Source organism: Parus major, chromosome 14 (genome assembly GCF_001522545.3).
Source record: "Parus major isolate Abel chromosome 14, Parus_major1.1, whole genome shotgun sequence".
Taxonomy (NCBI): domain Eukaryota; kingdom Metazoa; phylum Chordata; class Aves; order Passeriformes; family Paridae; genus Parus; species Parus major.
In genome coordinates, this window is record NC_031783.1 from 12,755,059 (window position 1) to 12,774,103 (window position 19,045).

The window sequence follows — 19,045 nt, forward strand, 5'->3', positions numbered from 1 at the left end:
GGCGGGCCAGCGCCGGTGCCGCAGAGCCGCCGCTGCGGAGCGAGGTAAGAACCGCCGCGACCTGTTGTGCTCGGCCGGGACCGCCGGGGAACGGGGGGAAAGGAGGGGAAACCGCCGCCCCGAGCCCCTGCCCGCCCTGGCCCCGCCGAGCATCTTCCCGGCCCCCCGAGCATCCTCCGGGCGCGGCCGGGGCCGCGCTCCCCCCGCTCCTCCCGGCCAGGAGCTTCTCCTTCAGACCGGGGACGGGGGTTACTGAATTTCCCCCGTTTTTGGCAACTTCGCCGCTGGCAAGATGTCGGGGGACCCTCCCGCCGGAGCAAAAACCGCTTTTGTGCCCTAAGAGGAGGGCTGCGGTGCCCAGGGGTCACGCAGATCCGGGGGGCAGCGGGGCAAGGGCTCCTCTCGGGGGAGACCTCCCACCCCCGCCCCCACTCTGGGGTGGCAGGGTGTAAATCCATAGGGGCAGACGGATGTAAATCCAGCGGGAGGAGAAAATCCAATTTACGGCAGCGCAGGGATGCTCGGGGGAGCGAGGCGGAGAGCGCCGGAGGCTGGTCCAGAGCCGCGGCTGTGCAGCGCATCCTGCATCCCGCTCCGCTCCCGGCCCCGAGAAGTTTGGGCCACACACAGTACGTACGAGGCTTTTCCAGCTGGGATTCCTGCTATGGAAAAACCCTGCAACAGGCTTCCCGGCACCCCGGGAGATGCTTCCCACCGGGTTTTATTGCCTGGGGCGGCAGCAGGCACGGGAGGGTGTGGGTGAAGGGGATTGCAGACAGCTCCTCTGGGAGCAGCAGGATGGAGCGGTGTCCCCAAAACAACGTGCCCTGCTGGGTTGCTCTGCTGGCGGCGCTCTGGGATGGGGGGTTTTGGGGTGGACCCCAGGTTTTGGGGTGCGGGAAGGGGACCCCATGCCAGCCCCCCAGCAGTGCTGTGACAGCACAGCCTCGGAGCCGGGGCAGAGCTGTCCTGTGCACCAGCCCCTGCAGCAAGAGAAGCGTTTTAGGGTTCAAGAATTCACTCACAGGGTCTGTGGGCACCACGTTTGGCCCCCACCTCAGGGCCCTCCAGCATCCAACACATCCTGGCAGCTGGAAAACCTCTCTGCTCCTGCAAACGCCATGTCTGGCAGGGAGACCAAAGAAATCACTGTCATTGATTTTTCCTCCCTTGCCTGACTCAACCTACTGCCTCGGAGGAGATTTTTTTCACCACCACCACCACCCCTGGATGCCAGGGAGATCTGCAGGAGGTGGGCTGGGGACAGGCAAGGAATCCAGAGCAGCCCCCTGGGGCTGAACCACAGGGATGAACCGTGTTTTGGGTGGCTCTGGTGGGGTTATTGGAGGGTGTCGGGTACTTGGAGAGCTCATTTTGGGATGCATTCCATTCGGTCCCTCTCAGGTGTGATGCTGGGGTCTCTGGCAGCTCTCAGAGCAGGTCTGTGCTGGCTCTGATCTCCCAGAGAAGCAGATCTGAAAAAAGCAGGGTCAAATCCCATCCCCTCTCTAAAAGCTGCAGGAGTGTGGAGGCTCTGCCCCAGCCCCAGGCACCAGAGATGCTGAAAAGGGCATAAAGCAGAGCAAGTGTGCTGCCTGCAGGGAGCGAGGGCTTCCCGAGGCAGCCGGGATCTTCCCCGCAGCCGCCTTCCCTGAGTGCTTCTCATCCATTAATTTCTCTAATTGCTTTTGGAAATCACAGTGGCGTTTGTCTTCTGCAGCATCCCAGTGAGCTGCTGAGGCAGGCTGTGCCTCGGGGGTGGCTCCTGTGGGTCCCCCATGAGAGCTGCTCACCACCCCAAAGCCAAACTTCTGCTCAGAAGGTCGGTGGATCCCGTTTGCCTCGGTGGAAAAAACACCAGAAGGGCTGTGACAGAGCGAGGTGAAGGCTCAGGTGCCACTGTCCCTTGCAGACCCCTGGCATCACCCGGGGGGGACACAGGAGCTCCTGTGTGGGCACCCCGGGGGTGTCACTGCTCTCCCTCCTCTCAGGGTGGCCACGATGGGCTCGGTGGGAGCCGAGCGCTTCAAGGAGCTGAGCCCGGCGGCGACCCCGGAGGGGAACGTGGTGATGAGCTTCAGCTTCGACAGCTACCAGCTGGAGGAGGATGAGCTGCAGAGGGGCAGCCAGGCCAAGGGGGTCCTCACCTTCATGGAGCCAGGTGAGGGCAGGCACGGCCCAACCTGACCACAGCCAGGAGCCAGGTTCTCTGCTGCTTTCCCACCCACCTAGGATGGGTTAATCCCTTCATGGGATGGGTTTAATAGCCACGAATAGCCTGAAATGCCCCAATATTGCCCACTACCCTTTTTCATCCCTTTTTTGTACCCATGTACATCCTGTGACAGTGGGCTCTGCAGGCTGGCAAGGAGTTGAGGATTGGTACCCTGGCTCTGCCAGGCTCATCCCCAGTCTGCAGCTTCATCTTTCATCATGCAGGACTCAGGGACACTCCTGGGATTCACTCCAGCCCTGCTCCACATCCTGAGGCAGCCCTGCCCACCTCCACATCCACCTTGACCCTGCCTGCACCTCGACTTGTGCTGTTACCTGCACTGCCTGGCTCTCAGCTTGTTTAGCTGCAATTAAAACTCACCAGACCCCCAAAGCCCAGATGTTTTCCTGCCTCCTGCGTCTCCACTGAAATGTCTTTATTTAGGGAAGGAACTTCTCAGAGCTGGGGCTGTTTATTTGTACATCTACAGGGAGCTGAGCTGTTTCATTGCCTCAAGGCTGGGGTCTGACGTGGGTCCCAGGGGTGCAGCAGTGCCACCATCACATCTTTTTCTCTTTTTTTCCTCTTTTGGGGCAGTTTCTGAGGACCCTGAGCCCCAGGATCGATACCATGGGATTTATTTTGCCATGCTGCTGGCTGGGGTGGGATTTCTCCTGCCCTACAACAGCTTTATCACCGATGTGGATTACCTGCACCATAAATACCCAGGTAGGTCAGCTCCAGCACTTCTCTGCCACCCCAAACCTGGAGAGAGCTCAATCCCACTTCCAAGGGAGCTGAACTCCCGTTCCCCCATCACCTGCCTCTCTTCAGGGACCTCCATCGTCTTTGACATGAGCCTCACCTACATCCTGGTGGCCTTGGTGGCTGTCATCCTCAACAATGCCCTGGTGGAGCTGCTGAGCTTGCACACCCGGATCTCCGTGGGTGAGTGGGGTCCCTGCACCCCCAGGCAGTGCTGTCCCCGTGCTGTGCCCCTGCCACCACCTCTGTCTCCCCCCAACAGGCTACCTCTTCGCCCTGGGGCCCCTGCTCTTCGTCAGCATCTGCGACGTGTGGCTGGAGCTGTTCAGCCGCAGACAAGCCTACGCCATCAACCTGGTGGCTGTGGGGGTGGTGGCCTTTGGCTGCACAGGTATGTGGCAGAGCAGCTGGGCTGGGACATGGCAGGTAGGGGTGGGAAACAGCCCCATCCCCTCCACCCCTGTCCAGGCATTGTGGGACTGCCCAGGGGCACCAGCACCAAACTGTGTGTTGGTCACTGACACCACTGATCTGGGCCACCGTGGTGGCCAAACCCCCACAGCTGGTGGCCACTCGGGGTGGGAACAGACGGAGTAGAGCATCCAGAGAGGGAAAAAAGGCTCCTGCTTTTGGAGCAAGGAGGCTGCTGGAAGGAGCAGCTCCCACTTGGCACAGCACATGGGTTCCCTGTGGGGTTTCTTTCCCCCTCCCGGAGTTTCGGCTGCAGCAATAATCCCTCCTTCTCCCCTCTGTGCATCTCTCCTGAAGTGCAGCAATCCAGCTTCTACGGCTACACGGGGCTGCTGCCCAAGCGCTACACGCAGGGAGTGATGACTGGTGAGAGTAAGTACCCACAGCCACTGACCACGTCCACATCCCACCACATGGACTTGCACCTTCTCCTGGGGCCCCAGTGAGTCACACCTGTGTCCCCACTGGCCCCAGCACAGCCCAGCTGGGTTGTCAGCAGATCAGGGCCACCCCAGGGTGCTCCCCAGCAAACCAGGATGTTTACTGGTTCCTAAGTCCCTGCACTGCCACGCCAGGCTGGGGGTGGGGACATCTGCCAGGACTTTTATTGCCCCAAAATCACTGCTGGTGGCTCCTCTACACTGGGAAGCATCACATCCATGTAGTGGGGGATGATGAGGACCCCTGAGCTGGGATTCAGTGGGGCACAGCACTGACAGCTCTCCCACACCACCAGGCACCGCCGGGGTCATCATCTCGCTCAGCCGCATCTTCACCAAGCTGCTGCTGTCAGACGAGAAGGAGAACACCGTCATCTTCTTCTTTATCTCCATCGGCATGGAGCTGACATGCTTCATCCTGCACCTCCTGGTGAAGCGCACCCACTTCGTGCGCTACTACACGGACTGTTCCCGCAAGGGCCTCCCCGAGAGCCGTGGGGCCGGCGACCCCGGCACCGGCTACCGCGTCCACCACGATGTCACCTCGGAGGATGTCCGATTTGTAAGCCAAGGGTGGGTTTCCCTGCCGGCCCCTTGGGTTCTTTGCCACTGCACCTGAGCACTGCTGTCCCCTCTCCCCTCATCCAGGAGAACCGGGAGCAGGGCCAGCCGAGCTCCCCCCAGGGCAGCCCCGGCCCCGAAGCTGAGCTGGCTGGGAGTGGCACTTACATGCGCTTCGACGTCCCTCGGCCCAAGATCAAGAGGAGCTGGCCCAGCTTCCGAGGTGAGTGGTGTGCTTGGGGGAAAGCCATGCCCGTGAGGTGGGATAAGTGATCAGTGACCCAGAGTTACAGGGGAGGATCATCCCCAAGGCAGGAGAGGGACTTTTGAAAAGGCCATGGAACAGCAGGACAAAGGGAAATGGCTTCAAACTGAGAAGAGGACAAGATTAGATGGGATGTTATCAAGAAATTCTTCCCTGTGAGGGTGGTGAGATCCTGGCACAGGTTGCCCAGAGAAGCTGTGGCTGCCCCTGGATCCCTGGAAGTGTCCAAGGCCAAGTTGGATGGGGCTTGGAGCAACCTGGGATAGTGGAAGGTGTCCCTGCCATGGCAGGGGTTTGGAACTTTTTGATCTTTAACAGTCCCTTCCATCCCAAATCATTCTATGATTCCATGATCCCTTTCCTAATGATGTGCCCAAAACCACGGGGAAAACTCATCTTTGGAAGGTGCCCTTGGGGGTCAGGCAAAGCTCTCAGGCTCTGCAAGGGACCAGGCTGCAGCTCTGGCTGAGCTGTGCTGCCTGTCCCTGCCAGACATGCTGCTCTACCGCTACGTCGTGTCCCGCCTCATCTGGGCCTACATGCTGTCCATCGCCATGACCTACTTCATCACCCTGTGCCTCTTTCCCGGGCTGGAGTCAGAGATCCACAACTGCACGCTGGGAGAATGGCTCCCCATCCTCATCATGGCCATCTTCAACCTCTCTGACTTCGTCGGCAAGGTAGGAGAGAGGCCAGAGCCAGCACAGTGGGCATCTGTCCTCCTTTGGTGTCCTCTTTCTGAGCCACTTGGCTCCACCAAGGGTCATGTCCAGCCATGGGTGTCTAACCAGTGTGAGGCTGGTGCTCACCAGCACAGCCAAGGTTGGGTTCCCACAGCAGGTGGTCTTTCCACCATCTCCTCTCCTTGTTGGCCCATTTTGGGCACCGCAGGGCCCTCCCCAACCTCCTCATCCCCCCAGCAGTCTCTGCCCCTTGCTGCAGATCCTGGCTGCCCTGCCCTATGACTGGAGAGGCACCCACCTCCTCGTCTACTCCTGCCTCCGTGTGGTCTTCATCCCCCTCTTCATCATGTGTGTCTACCCCAACGGGCAGCCCACCTTCGGCCACCCCGCCTGGCCCTGCATCTTCTCCCTCCTCATGGGCATCACCAACGGCTACTTCGGCAGCGTCCCCATGATCCTGGCCGCAGGCAAAGTCAGCCCGGAGCAGCGGGAGCTGGCAGGTAGGACCGAGCCCTCCCGGGAATCCCAGGTGGTGTGGCCAGAGCCCCCTGACAGCCCGTGTCCCTTCCCACAGGGAACACCATGACCGTGTCCTACATGACGGGCTTGACGCTGGGCTCGGCCGTGGCGTATTTTGCCTACAGCCTCACCAGTACCTCCCACAGCACCTGTTTCTACACCGAAACCTCCAACGGCTCCTTCACCTCGGGGTACTGAGCCCTGGGGCGGGGCAATGGGGACAGGATGGGACCTGCTTCCCACCACGGTCCCCAGCGCCCCATGTCCCTCCTCAAGGAGGGAGCCTGGAGCCAGAAAGCCACCCCAGCATGGACAAGGACTGGTATCCTGTCAGCACGGGGCTGTGGCGTTCCAAAACGGCCTGTGCTGCCCAGCCAGGCACTGTGCAGGGCCACTGCTTGGGGTGACATTCCTCCCACCCCAGGGGACATTTCTGGTTGCTTCTGGGGGTCTCCCCATCAGCAATGTGCAGCTCTCCAGCAAAGGCTGGGGATCTGTTTGAGCCAAGCCATTGACAGGAGGATGAAAATACTGCCAAATCCCAAAGGGAATAGGACCAGCACTGGGGAGGAGAGTGATGGGAGGGCTGGTGAGGAAGAAGAGGAGCAAGAGAGGAAGGAAACACTCCTTCAGTCCCCAGTGGCTCTGGGAAGGTGGGTGTCGACTTCCATTGATGGTGCTGCAGGTTTTCACCAGGAATGGCTCGAAATCACAGTCCCTCCCTAAATGCGAATCACTTCTGATGGTTGGGGGAAAAAAAGATATTTTTTTTTTTATTGTATCTTGTTTTACCCCCTCAACTGCAACAGAGGCAGGGTCTTGCCTCCCCCCACCCCACACTGTGAATCTGTCCCATTGCAAGGGGTAGAGGGGGGTCCCAAGGCTACAACACTGCCAGTGCCACCTGCAGGCCACTGCTGAGCTTCAAGATTTATTGCACAGGACATAAATGAAGCTGATTAAATAATTAAAATGTCTTTGCAACGATGGCTGGACCTTAGCTGTGCCCCTGGTGGCACTTGACTGCTGGTGATGGGCTGAGCTGGCCAATACACACAGGGTGGTGCCTGCTGCCTGTCCTGCTGGGTCTTGGGGTGCCCCTTGTGCTGCTCCCCATCTTCAGGGCCCACTGGGGTGGTTGAACATGTCACCGGGTTACACCAAACCCCTGCCAGCCTGCAAACTGACGTGGGCAGCACACAGGACAGGGAACAGGCCAAGAGGAACAGAAAACATCAGGACAAGGTGCCAACGCCACGTTTTGGGACCAGCTGCACCTCACTGTGCCAACTGGCGGGTGCCAGCTCGCAGGGAATCAAGCCCAAGGAGCCAGTGAGTGCCAGGCCTGGCCCTGACCCGGCCCCCGCAGCACGGGAGGGTCTGGCCATGCCAAGCTCCTGCCTGTATGAAGTGCAGCTCACACCAAAAAGAGCAAATCCAGCATTTCATCCTCGGCATCCTGAGCATGGTGGCAGGGGGAGGACTCACACCTCCAGCCCACAGGCCCTGTCCAGCACACACCTCTACTCCAGTGTCCAGTCCTGTCCATCGGTGCCACCATGTCACACAGACAGGTTCTCCCCCAAAAAGCCACCAGACACCTGGGTTGTGTCTTTCTCCAGGGCAGGGGCTGAGCCAAAAAGCCATCATTGCCACCAAGGGGAGAACAACCCTGTGGTCAGGACAAGTGAGACAAAGAAAGATGCTTCGTTGGGTTGCTTTTTTTCAATTAGATTTTTTTTTTTTTTTATGAAAAAAGATCACACTGAGTTCTCCAACAAACAGAATGCCAAAAAAATTGTTTTAAACAAAACATAAACAAAACAAAACAAAAAGACAAAAACCTGGCTCTCCTTTCCTCTCGATTGTCTGAAATATCCTTGTGTTCCATAGAAGGCAGTGGGTTTTAAGTGCTTTCTATTTAACATTAGCATAAAATCTCTCTCGCGCGCTCTCTCTCTCGCTCTTTAAAATATGCTCACACAATTTGCTTCTAGAAGTACAGTACACTTTGAGCGTGGGGGGTGTGCCTGTTCCCAGATCATTTACAATCACAATCCAACAGGAAATAAAAAATAATATTCTAAACGTCAGACTGTGTTCATTTCTGCCGTTGTGGGTTTTTTTCTTTTTTTGTCTTTTATAATTTCATAATTTTTTTCACAGTTTTAAAAAGTTTATATTTATATATATATATTTATATTTATATTTATAATTAAAAAGTTGAATCCATTTAAAGACTTATAATACAGGAGGGCTAAAGAGTCTTTTGGTACATTAAAACTGTACAGGCTAGAACCGTCACTGTCCGCCGTGCCGAGGCGCCGGTGGCCCGGGGTGGAGATGGTACGAGCTCAGCACCATGGTGTTTGTTTAAAGGATGAGGGGGAACTCTGCAGGGCTGTCCCTCACCCCTGAGCCTCCAGTCTCTGGTACGCAGCCAGGGTGGAAAGTTTCCAGTCTGTCCTTGGCTTGAGCGTCTCCCCACCGGAGCCTGGGCCGAGCCGGGCCGCGCTCCGCGTCCCGGCGATCCGTAGTGCGAGTCGGGAGTTGCAAAGATCAGTGCGTCTCTTGGAGTTTTAAGTGCAAGGATGGTGCGTCGTTCTCCTCAGGTTCCTCTCCGGTGTTTCCTCTCGCCAGGTTTAACCCTGGAGCAGCAGTGGCGGTGCCCAAGGGGAGCTCAGCTCCTCGGTGGATGGAGGAAGCTGAACGGTGCAGTCCCTGAGCCCGAGGTGGCAGTGGGGCTCTGGCTGTAGGAACGCCGCAGGCAGGCACAGCCAGGTTCACACACTGTCCCCGTTCCCTTCAAATGATGGGTAAAGCTTCCCAGCAGCTCCACGTCTCAGCGCAGGCAAGGCATGGCGGGTAAAGCTGGGTGGGGGATGTCAGAATCCAGGGGCCTCTGATCTTCTCTTCCAAGCACCAAGCAGCAGCTTTTCCCAGCCATTTCCTGCCCCTTCACTGCACGCTCCAAGACGAGGTCTCACTTTGCCATGTGTCACCCCCTTGCTCCCTCCAGCACTTTGCAGGGCAGAAGGGGTGCAGAGCTGCAGAGGGTTCACACCATTTGTTCAAGGCAGTGTTCCAGACTGGATGTTGGCTCCTCTTCCACCTGGCTCCTCCCAGCCCAGAGGATTCTCTCCTGCCATCTCCGTGCTGGGGCCAGCCCTGCCCTGTCCTGCTCCACACGCTGCTGGAGAGGCCTCCAGCGAAAGGGAACAGCAAAAAGGCGCTGAGAGGATCGAGACGAGGCGCTGAGAGAGACTCATCTCCTTTCTCTTTCACCCTGTCCTTCCTATAAAGGGTCATGCGAAACTAAGCCGGAAAGGGAATATAAGGACGGAGAGGAGCGCACGCAGAAGGCAAGAGGGTCCTTCCACACGCGGGCGGCTTCCGAGTTACTGATGGGGAAAATGACACAAAAGGGATCCCTCCTGCTGAGGGGTCCCGCTGGTGAAATGATCACGAGACCCATGTGCTTTCCTGGACCAAAAGGAGGAAGGGAGAAGTTGGTCAAGTGTCACCTTACTTAAAGCCACTTCCAGAAGAGCCTCAGGGTTCAAGCACCACCACCACCCCCAACGGCATCTTCCTCAAGTCCTGTAACTGCTTCCCCAACCCCATTCTTCAGCCTTCTCCTTCCTCCTCGTGTCTCTCGCGCTCTCCTGTCTGTAGTGTGACACAGAAATGAGCATTGAAAGAAACAATCATGTCGTCTGAACAGGCACGTCCTCAGGTTTGTCCCATCCCTTCCCAGGGGGTGGCATGTGTCCCCTGGGCGGTCAGCAGATGACAGGGACCCCGTCAGTGTTGAAGATCATGCCCGTGGTGGGTTCGTAGGTCCCTGCAAGGTAGTAGAGGTCCTCACTGTCTTGGTATTTCTTCGTCTTTAGCATCTGCTCATATTGATCCAGACCAACAACAAGACATTTGTGTGAGATGGTCTGGACATCATTTTCATCCACGTGGGAGGACTGGTAGAGGGCTCTCTGCACAACAGGAACAGAAGGAAGGAGGTGGGAAAAAAGGAGCTATTAGATCACACAGCATTTACAGCATCATCTTCAATAAGTAGGAAAAACACTCATCATAATGGGATAGGACTCTGCTCACACTCAAGAACATCTCACGCATTCCAGCCCAGGGAAGGGGCACTGGCAATGTGCACAGACCCACGGACAGCTTGGACAATCCCTCCAGCCCACTGAACCTGAGCCTTTGTTTTCACTTGGCTCCCACTGATGGGAATGCTGCAGCTGCCAAGCACACATACAGGGAAATAGAGAGACCAAGAGTTTGTCATCTTCATTTCAAGGATGCAAACGCAAAGATGGGTTCTGGATACCAGCTCCCTGTTCCTCCCCACACCCAGCACCTGCAGCTACTCCCACCCTCCCAGAAATATTCATCCCAAGTCCTGGGCACTGCAGGCTTGGCAGCCAAGGCAAAAAAAGAAAGAGCCAGAGAAGTTTGGGGGGCATTTCTCAGCAGTATTTATGTGTTACAGGGTACCCAGCATCCTCTCCCAGCCTTCCCCTGGTCTCACCAACCTCCATAAAGTCCTTCCTCTGGTTGGATGCCTGCAAAGCTGTGGACAGACTCCTGCCTGATTTCTGATCCCAGCGCTGTGCCCAAGAAGAAAAGAGGAAACAGAAATGAAAACATGGTGGATTCATTGTTTTTCCATGCCATCACCTCCTGCCCACCACATGTCCTTTTGGAACTTCAACCCTTGCCCACTGCTACTAGGAATAAATCCTGCTGCAAACCAGCTGCACATGTGCAAAATTCAGTGTTTCTGAGCACCACGCCTATCCTTCTTACACTTTAAAGGCTTGATCTGACTCTTGACACTCTTTTTGGACCAACACTAAAGTCTTTATTTCCTAATACAAAGAAATCCACCCCTCCCTTCTTCATGGGGGCAACACAGGGCTTTCCCACACCATAGGCAGTCCCCACAAGATGAAAGAATGAGGCCACCCCCTTCAGGGTAACAGTAATAGACTGGGCCTTGGGTGTTTTCCTCACTGTTGGAAACAAAAGGGAGAAAGGTTTGTAGCCCTCTCAGCAAAGGAGACCAGCCTACCTTGCCTTCATTGAGTTTCTTCCCAGGGTTGGTCTCTTCTGGGTGATAAAACCATTTGACTCGGACCACCATGTTGTTCCCCCAGGATTCCCACATGCTCTGGATCCGGCCAATGTAGGGCAGGTTGGGGCGGCCAGCGGAGAGGAAAACGGCGCAGTCTCCGATGCGGATGATCTCCTTGCCCCGCACAATGGCCTTGTAGAACAGCTTCCTGGCCTTCCCTTTCATTCCTCGTCTCTGCCAAGAGAGGGTCATGCAGGTGGTCAGCCAGGGATCACCCAGGTTTTCCCTACACACCACTGTTTGCCCTGTCCTACATGCATCCCTTTGCTGTTGGCAGAGCCTCAGTACTCCCACAGGAACTGGGGCAGAGGGACACACCAGGCAGAATGGCTTCCCCAACACAGTCAAAGCCAACCCCAACCTCCCTGCAAACTGGACACTTGGCACACCACGCCAGCACTCCCACCACCCCAGGAAAAGAGAAGAGGCACCAGAAGGGTGCTCCAGTGCTGAGTGCCAAGCACTTTGGAGCAGCATTTACCTGTGTGGGTTTCCCAAACCACTTCCACAGCTGCCGTGCCGGGAGGAAAGCAGCGATCTTGGGCCTGTTCTCCACGGAGGGCAGGCGCTGGCGCTTGGCCAGCTCCTTGGTGGTGGGCAGGTGGATGCCCTCGCGCTTCTTGGGCCGGCTCTTGTTGCCGCTCTGCGGCGCTGCCGGCTGCTGCGCCGGCTGCTGCGCCGGCTGCTGCGCCGGCGGCTTCTGGCTCTGCGGGTGGGAGGACGCCCGGGATTTCCCTGCCTGCTTGGTTTGCTTGGGTGGGAGGGTTTGCTGCACCGAGGAACTCGGCTGGGCCTCAGCTACCTCATCATCAGAGCTACAGGAGGAATCTTCATCGGTAGTGGAGGAGGAAGAAGAGCTGGAGCTCGATGAAGAAGAGGTTGATGAGGTGGAGGAAGAGGATGAAGATGAAGATGAAGAGGAGCTGCTGCTAGAAGAGGAAGAAGAGGAGGAGTTGGAGGAAGAGAGAGGGGTGGATGCTCTTGAGCTGGCTGAGCTGCTGTCCTGGGCTTCCCCTTGGTTCTTCTCAGCCTCCTCTTCTCCCTCTGACTCCGAGCTGCTGTCACTGCTGTTGCTCTCAGACTCCTCCACGGCTGCTGGAGCTGCAGCCTTTTCTTCCTGGTCCTTTGAAGCAGCAAGGCTCTCTGCTGAGGCATCAAACTTTCCTCCAAAGCTGGCAGGGGAAGGGTCTCCCTCAGCCACCTTGGCTCGGGAAGATTTCTGCTTACCCTCCACACTCACTGCAGCAGAATAGCCCAGCCCCAAGAGACTCTTCCCATCTCTGCGACTGGCCAGGTTTGAGTCCTCCAGCATCCTCATCGCCTCCTTCATCTTCTTTGTCTTTGGAGACATCACACCCTCGTGGTCCAGCTTGATCAGGATTTCGTTGTCATGCTTCCTCTGAGCCTTGACCATGGTGCCAAACTCTTGTGTCTCTTCCGTGGGCCGCCCTTTCTTGGCCTTGGCTTTGGACACCGAAGCATCGCTGGAGCCAAAGGCCGCCAGCGTTCCTGGGAGATCGCTGTAGGGCTCTGTGCCAAGGATGCTGCCAAACACAGCAGGCTGGTAAGAGGGTTGTGGGGGGCTGTGCAGCTTCGTGGAGATCTTCATTTTGCTGGCTTTTGACCGCTTTTCCTCTGTGGGAGCAGGAGAGCCTCCAGTTGGCAGCGGTTGTGATTTTCGTGACCCCTTCATGCTTGGCTTGCTCAAGCAGGCAGGCTTCTCTGGGACTGAGGAGGTAACAGGTGAAGACTCCACCTGATCCTTCTCTTCAGGCAAGGCAGCCTCTTCTGCAGAGGGGAAGAATCACAAAGACATGATGTTATCCCTCCAGATGGGCTTTATTAGCTCAGACACAACCAGACACCAGTACTGACCGGTCTCTGGCCAAGCATGGCTTGTTCCAGCCTGCTCAGGTACCCCCAGAGGAACACAGGGGGTGTCCTCACTGCTCACTGAACAGCCTGGCCTGGTGCCAGTACTTGTGAGAAGTGATGGACAATGCCCAGGGGTGCTGCTTCAACTTCAGGAGAACCAAACTACAAATCTCCTGCACCTTTGGCCCTATTGATGGCTGCAGAGATGCTCAGCTGAAAAAGGGCCTCTGCTCCACATCCCTGACTGACAGAAGGAGGCTGTCACAGCACAGGCCACCTTCCAAGCCAGCCTGCCATAAACTATAGCCACAGCAGAGTGAGATGCATGGGGGCTTTGCACTCAGGCAATGCATCCATCCTCACCCAAATCCTGCTCCAAGCAACAGCCCTAACTTGGGGAGAACAGTGCAAGGATTCCCTCAGCTCCAGGCCTGGCAGCTTACCAGCTTTGGCCTTGACACTCGGCTTCCTCCCTCGCCCTTTGCCCTTTGACACGGGCTCCTCTGACCCCAGTGCAGCTCCCTCCTTTCCTTCTCCGGTGTCTTTGCTGGATTTACGGCTACGGCGCTTGGTGCTGGGCACCAAAAGTGCAGGGGAAGGCTCAGCACCTGGAACAGGTCAAAGAGATGTTCAGAAGCAGTCAAATAACACATAAAACAGTTATGTGATATAGTGAAAGTATCCCAACCAAATCTGCAATGGGGATTGGGACTGTTTCCTTATGGGTGATATCCCACCCCAGCCCTGTGTTCTGTAATTGATGGTGTAATCTTTGTGACTGAAGGTCTGTGAACTTGTCCCAAAATGCAGCCCAAAACTCCATATATGTCAGAGTGGGAAGTGTCTTGCAAAAAACCTGAACAGCAAGACTCACACTGGATCTTGTAGTCAGGTGGGAGAAGGCGAATGTGAGACAGTGGGATGCGTCCCGTGTCCCCGTCATCAAACTCTACTGTGATGAGATCACCATCTTCCTCCAGATCCAGGGTTCCTGTGGGATGGGGGAGCAGAAGATGGGATTAGGAACAAACATCAGAGTACAAACCCCTTGTAAGGGAAATGGAGACATGGGGAAAGACAGGGGTGCCGCACCAGCTGCAAAGCATCCCACGTCACCTTCCCTAGGCTGTGCAGGGAGGGTGCAGAAGGCTCACTTTGCAATGGGAAGTCCCTGATAATACTAAACCAGCCCACTCAGTGTAAAATTCCCCATCAGCAGCACTGCTCCAAAACATAACAGCCATTCCAGTTTGACTTCCCACCTCTCTCCACTATTTCTCTGTATTCTTGCAGAAATTCACTTTTCTCCCTTCACTGAAACATCTTTTTTTTAACCTGTGTTTTGTAACTATTCTCAGCTATCATAAACTTCTTCTTTTCACTTTCTCCAAGAGAAATAAACTGTGTTCTCACCTCTCTACTTGCATCAGCATTACTGGTTTATAAATTATAAGTAATTACTCCCTGTTATACATGTGGTATGACCAAGAGCCCCAAAACAAGACCAGTCATGACAGAATTGTCCAGAGCAATTCACCAACTTTTAATGGGACCAGACTGGAGAATTTGGTGTCAGAGCAAAGCTGTGGGAGTCCAGGTGATTTAGAAACCTCCACAGCCTCAGAAATAATTGATGCCTGGAATAAATTCTGACTTTCTGAATTGTATTAAATGTCCTTGATGTATTTAAGCTCCTAAATTGCTCAAACCTCTTCCTGAACCTGCAGGATGTTCCTAAATCTGCATCATTAATGAGAGGGGCATGACCTGGAGGAGAGAACAGGCCAAGCTGTGACCTTCCAGGACACTCACAGCTTCCCCAGACAAGCCTGACATCCCTGAGGACACACAGGGCAGAGACATCCCAGGTTCACAGCACAGAGCAGCCAGGCAGCCTTACCTCGGACAACTGTCCCTGGGTAGAGGCAGCGGTACTGCTGGCTCCAGTAGGCTGCAATCCTCGTGCCCTCGGGCAGGAACCGCACTGAAGGGGGTTTCACATCGATGATCTGCTCAGGGCAAGAGGAAGGCAATTACTGACCACCCTGGCACCAGCACAGACCATCCCACAACACCTAGCATGGAGCAAAGCAGCTCTGGAGAAGGCAAGGGACAGTTTCCCTGCTGGGGAATGGCCTCCTGTGTGCTCACAGGGCTGCATGAAGGACCACCCCTGCTGGAACGGGACTAGTGCCTGCTGCAAGTGCAGGAGCTTGGCCATGGGGCAGCAAGTACCCACACCGACCATGGGGGCAGGACCAGGGCTTCCCTGCAGCTGGAGGAGGAGAGAGAGCTTCCAGCTAGCCTCCCCCACCCCAGAACAGGGCATGGGCACCGAGGACAGGCAGCCTTTGGCCGCACATACCGCTTCCTGCAGGAGCTGCTCCAGGCAGTAAATGTGGGGACGGTTTCCCCTCTCGCCCTCCACCACCACCCGGTATCTGAAACACAAAGGCTCGGTCACACACAGCACTGGGGAGACACCACCCCAACCAGCTCCTCCCTCTGAAGATGTGAGAGCACTTAATGAGACATAATTGGATTTCCTTCAGTGCTGATAAACCAGAGTGAACTCTCCTTCCCTCCCTGCCAGACACTGCCAGTCTCTGGGCAGCCAGCTCTACACAAACTGATCCATGCAGCAGCTATGTCCCCATTTTCTGGCACATCCCAGGTGGATATGGAAGCCCCTCAACTCACATGTCTGGTGAATGCACTGTCTTGACATGCCCAGCATAGAGCAGCTTGTCATCCATGGGGATGAGGACACGCAGGCCATCCTTCAGCTCATCCTTGTCAATGATGCAGGAGCGGGGAGCTGTCAGGTGTTGCAGCAAGATGGGGATTACAGAGAGCACCACACATGGGAAAGGGACAGTGAGGGGAGAAGAAAACTTTGTATTCGCAGCATCACTGTCCCTTCTCTTGGTAATAATAGCATGCCAGTAAATGAAAATAGGGTAACTCAGAGACTGGGCCTCAACTACACGTCACAGTGAGCCATGCTGGTCAGGCTTAGTTTTCATTGAATTGACTGAATAAATGGTATCTCCACCCCAAAGACTCATGGCTTTGGATGAGGAATGTGTGAAAGCACAGTTGTCCTCTGAGCAGCTCTGGGAAACTTGCCCAGCTTCTCTACCTGTAAAATCCTGCCCTTACCTGGTGTGGGTGGCCTCTCAACCAGCATGCTCAGTGGGATGTTCTCGTCCTCTGAGAAGCTGCTGTCCTGGTTGGGTTCAAAATCCTCCTCTGCTGCCATGCTCTCCATGAGCTTGCTGACAGCTCCTCCCTTCCCTCGGTTCTGCAGGACAGCAAACAGCACATCAGCTGGATCACCACAGGAAACAGTCTGATACCATCTCACCTTCAGCCAGCAAAAAATAACCTGAGGATAACCTGAGGAAACCTGTCTCCATCCTCAGGAATGTTCATCTCACTAACAGTTAAGTGGGTGTTAAACCCAAACCTTTTGCTGCCTTTATCCCCAAGCATCACCAGCAGCTGACCAAAAGTTGTTCCCCACATCCTCACTCCTGGAGATTGGGAGAGATGCTGTGGAGCTGTAGTTTTGCTCTGCATTCACCACAGCATTCCTGAGCCTCTGCCTTCACTGAACAGGCACCAGGCACTGTTCCTACTTCTTCTCCAATCTCCATGATCTGTTCCTTGCAGATGCAAGCCATAAGCATCACACAGAAATCATGTGAGAAGACAGCAATGTGTATTATGAGAGATGACAGGCTACAGCAGCAGAGCAGGAACCAGCTGTGACCCAGTGCTGAGCAAGGCTACTCCATCACCATCTCCTTGGTCCTTGCTGTCCATGCAAGCTCTCCCTCCACCCCGTGGCAGCATTAGAGAAAGTCCTGCCTGCTCAATGATTTGGGGGATGAAGGCAAATGAACACCAGATGGTAGCAGCAGGTGCTATCTGAGAGTCTTGCTTGGATTTTTGGGTTCTCAAACCAGCCCTCTGCCTGTAACACCCCCAGTAAAACCTGCACCTCTGCTTTCCCTCCCTCACACTGCAACAGTCCAGGATACAGCAGGGCTCTGCCAGACACCCTCCAGTCCAGCCACACTAGAACCAGCCCCTCACCTCTTTTTTCACCTCCTTGGCTTTCACCTTAGCTTTGCTCTTCTTGATGGAGCCCAGGGCACTTGCCAGGCTGACCCGAACATCAGAGGGGGAGCTGGGGATGCCAGGGGGAGACATGGAAGAGGAGGAGGAGCAGCAGGGTGTTTCTTTACCCTTCTTCCGCTGCTAAAAATAGAAACAGAACACTTCCATCAGTAAAGAGAAGCCTGGTAAAGATCTGGGTCCAAGGAAAGGGAAAAGGTGGAGCAAGGCAGGCTATGCACAGCAGGATTGTGTTCAGCCAGCAAGCACTGCCCACATCACATCCTGTATCTCCCAGCTCTGCTTTCTGGCTTCACTCATTTTGGGAAGAGCTTTTCATTACCCTGGAGAGCAACTCTTGCCCATCAAATCATCCTCCAAAGAGCTCCAAGAAGATCCCAATTGGCCTCATGTCACAACTAACTTGTCTAACTCTCCCCATCAGTGTTCTTCCATAACACTGCCATGAACTGAACTGGAGCCAGAGGGAGTCAAGCATTCAGCTTAGATGAAAAGCCAGTAACCCCACAACTACTGTCATCCCCAGCCAGGAACAGACCTCAGAAGTCACCATATAAAAGGTGAACAGCCTTAAAGGCCAGTCTGAGTGCCACAGGTCAGCAGGAGGACAAGCTCATGCAGAGAGTGGGAGATTTCACAGGATCTGTTTTAATGCAGGATCATTGACTCTAGCCATCCAAACAGAATGGATTTGGGACATGGAGGATGACAGAAGGAACCAGCCCTATGCAAAGAGGACAGGTTTTTACTCCCTGAAAGTCAGACCCAAATCAGACAGAGCCTCTGGGTGTACATGGGGCTGACAGTGCTGACAAGGGGCAGCCAAACAACTGCTGAGACAGGACTCAACCCTCCTCTGCCTCAGTGGAGTTAACTGCCCTCCCCTCTCCCTCAGCTCCCAGGAGTCCCAACACCAATCTGGCCAGCACATTCCTCACCTTGCTTAGCTCCTTTCTCTCCTTCCCCTTGCTGCCTTCCTTTTTGGGGCTCATGGGGGCCCCCTTGCCACAGCGGCCAGGTTTGGAGAGCGGGGTGGAGCTGGCAGGCGCCGTGGCTGTCAGCATGGCCGAGGACGTGGTGGCGTCGTGGAGGAAGATCCGCTCGCTGCGGCGCCGGTTCCACAGGTCATCATCGCTGGCCTCCAGCCCAAACTCAAAGCTCAAGTCCTTAGGGGATTTAAATTTCTTCAGCTTGCGGCCTTTCTCAGAGCCCAGCTTGGCCTTGTCAGCGCTCCCAGATGCGGAGTCAAGGCTGCTGGGGGCCTGGCTTGGCGGGATGCTGCTGGACTCCAGCGGCCCCTTCTTCCCACGCAGCAGCCCTGAAGGAGACTTCTTCCTGATCTTGATCTCGCTCTCCGAGTCGGTGTACTCGAACTCTGTCCCTAGGTGCAAAGGATTTAACCATCAGTCAAGGCCCTGGCTGAGCCAAGAGGGGACACATCCTGCTGGAAACTTCTAGGCTCCATGGGAGATGCTGTGCCTGTTCAAGAGAGCTCTTGCTTGCTCCCCTTTCCAATCTCCACATCCCTCAGACCTCCATTTCTGAGCCATAAAACACTGTGGAAATTCCCTGGAAATAAGCCTGCCCTGCTCCAGACCAGAGCCCAGTCATTCAGGCAGTGTGGTTCAGTGTGTTCCTTGCCTCCATTTTCTCCCTTCTCCCACAAGCAAAACCCTGCAGGGAAGCTCTGAAAAGATACTTTAATGTGCCCCTCCTCAAAAAGGAGCTGCTCAGCTGAAAGTAAGCAAAAACCCCATAAGCTGATCCCTCCTTCTCTCCTGGTTGGGAGCCCTCTCCAGTTTCACCTTTGTTTCAGGAGAACAATGTCTTTTAACAAATGGAATAAACCTGTATTTCAAGCTTATTTTTTCCCACTGGCCAACAGACACCACAGATCTTTTTATTGGCTCAAGTAGTTGCCTTAAAGTCAAGAGAAGTAAATGATCTTTTGTCTGT

The 19,045-nt window shown here is 55.3% G+C and overlaps 2 protein-coding genes across 6 annotated transcripts in view; one reads left to right on the forward strand and one right to left on the reverse strand.

Moving 5' to 3' along the window:
* The first annotated feature begins 6 nt into the window (after positions 1-6).
* Positions 7-7,732, forward strand: SLC29A4 (solute carrier family 29 member 4). 3 transcript variants are annotated; one of them, XM_019008258.2, is made up of 11 exons: positions 7-44; positions 1,992-2,161; positions 2,813-2,944; positions 3,050-3,163; positions 3,243-3,371; positions 3,749-3,823; positions 4,188-4,453; positions 4,540-4,675; positions 5,210-5,397; positions 5,660-5,900; positions 5,975-7,732. In XM_019008258.2, exons 2-11 carry the CDS (start codon positions 2,002-2,004, stop codon positions 6,115-6,117), a joined length of 1,584 nt encoding a protein of 527 aa, XP_018863803.1. In that variant the 5' UTR covers positions 7-44; positions 1,992-2,001; the 3' UTR covers positions 6,118-7,732. The 3 variants fall into 3 exon arrangements, with proteins under 3 accessions (XP_018863803.1, XP_015498471.1, XP_033373722.1); XM_015642985.3 differs by lacking the exon at positions 7-44 and adding an exon at positions 391-629; XM_033517831.1 differs by lacking the exon at positions 7-44 and adding an exon at positions 1,599-1,881.
* Positions 7,635-19,045, reverse strand: part of TNRC18 (trinucleotide repeat containing 18) — a 37,351-nt gene continuing 25,940 nt past the window's right edge. For all 3 annotated transcript variants that reach the window (XM_015642981.2, XM_015642982.2, XM_015642983.2), the window contains 12 exons: positions 18,028-18,470; positions 17,048-17,212; positions 16,109-16,250; positions 15,647-15,764; positions 15,312-15,387; positions 14,847-14,955; positions 13,821-13,937; positions 13,390-13,554; positions 11,553-12,859; positions 11,009-11,245; positions 10,470-10,544; positions 7,635-9,908 (listed from right to left, as the gene is read on the reverse strand). In XM_015642981.2, coding sequence (XP_015498467.1) covers positions 9,702-9,908; positions 10,470-10,544; positions 11,009-11,245; positions 11,553-12,859; positions 13,390-13,554; positions 13,821-13,937; positions 14,847-14,955; positions 15,312-15,387; positions 15,647-15,764; positions 16,109-16,250; positions 17,048-17,212; positions 18,028-18,470 — 3,161 coding nt within the window. In that variant the 3' untranslated portion in view covers positions 7,635-9,701. The remainder of the gene's footprint in view (positions 9,909-10,469; positions 10,545-11,008; positions 11,246-11,552; positions 12,860-13,389; positions 13,555-13,820; positions 13,938-14,846; positions 14,956-15,311; positions 15,388-15,646; positions 15,765-16,108; positions 16,251-17,047; positions 17,213-18,027; positions 18,471-19,045) is intronic.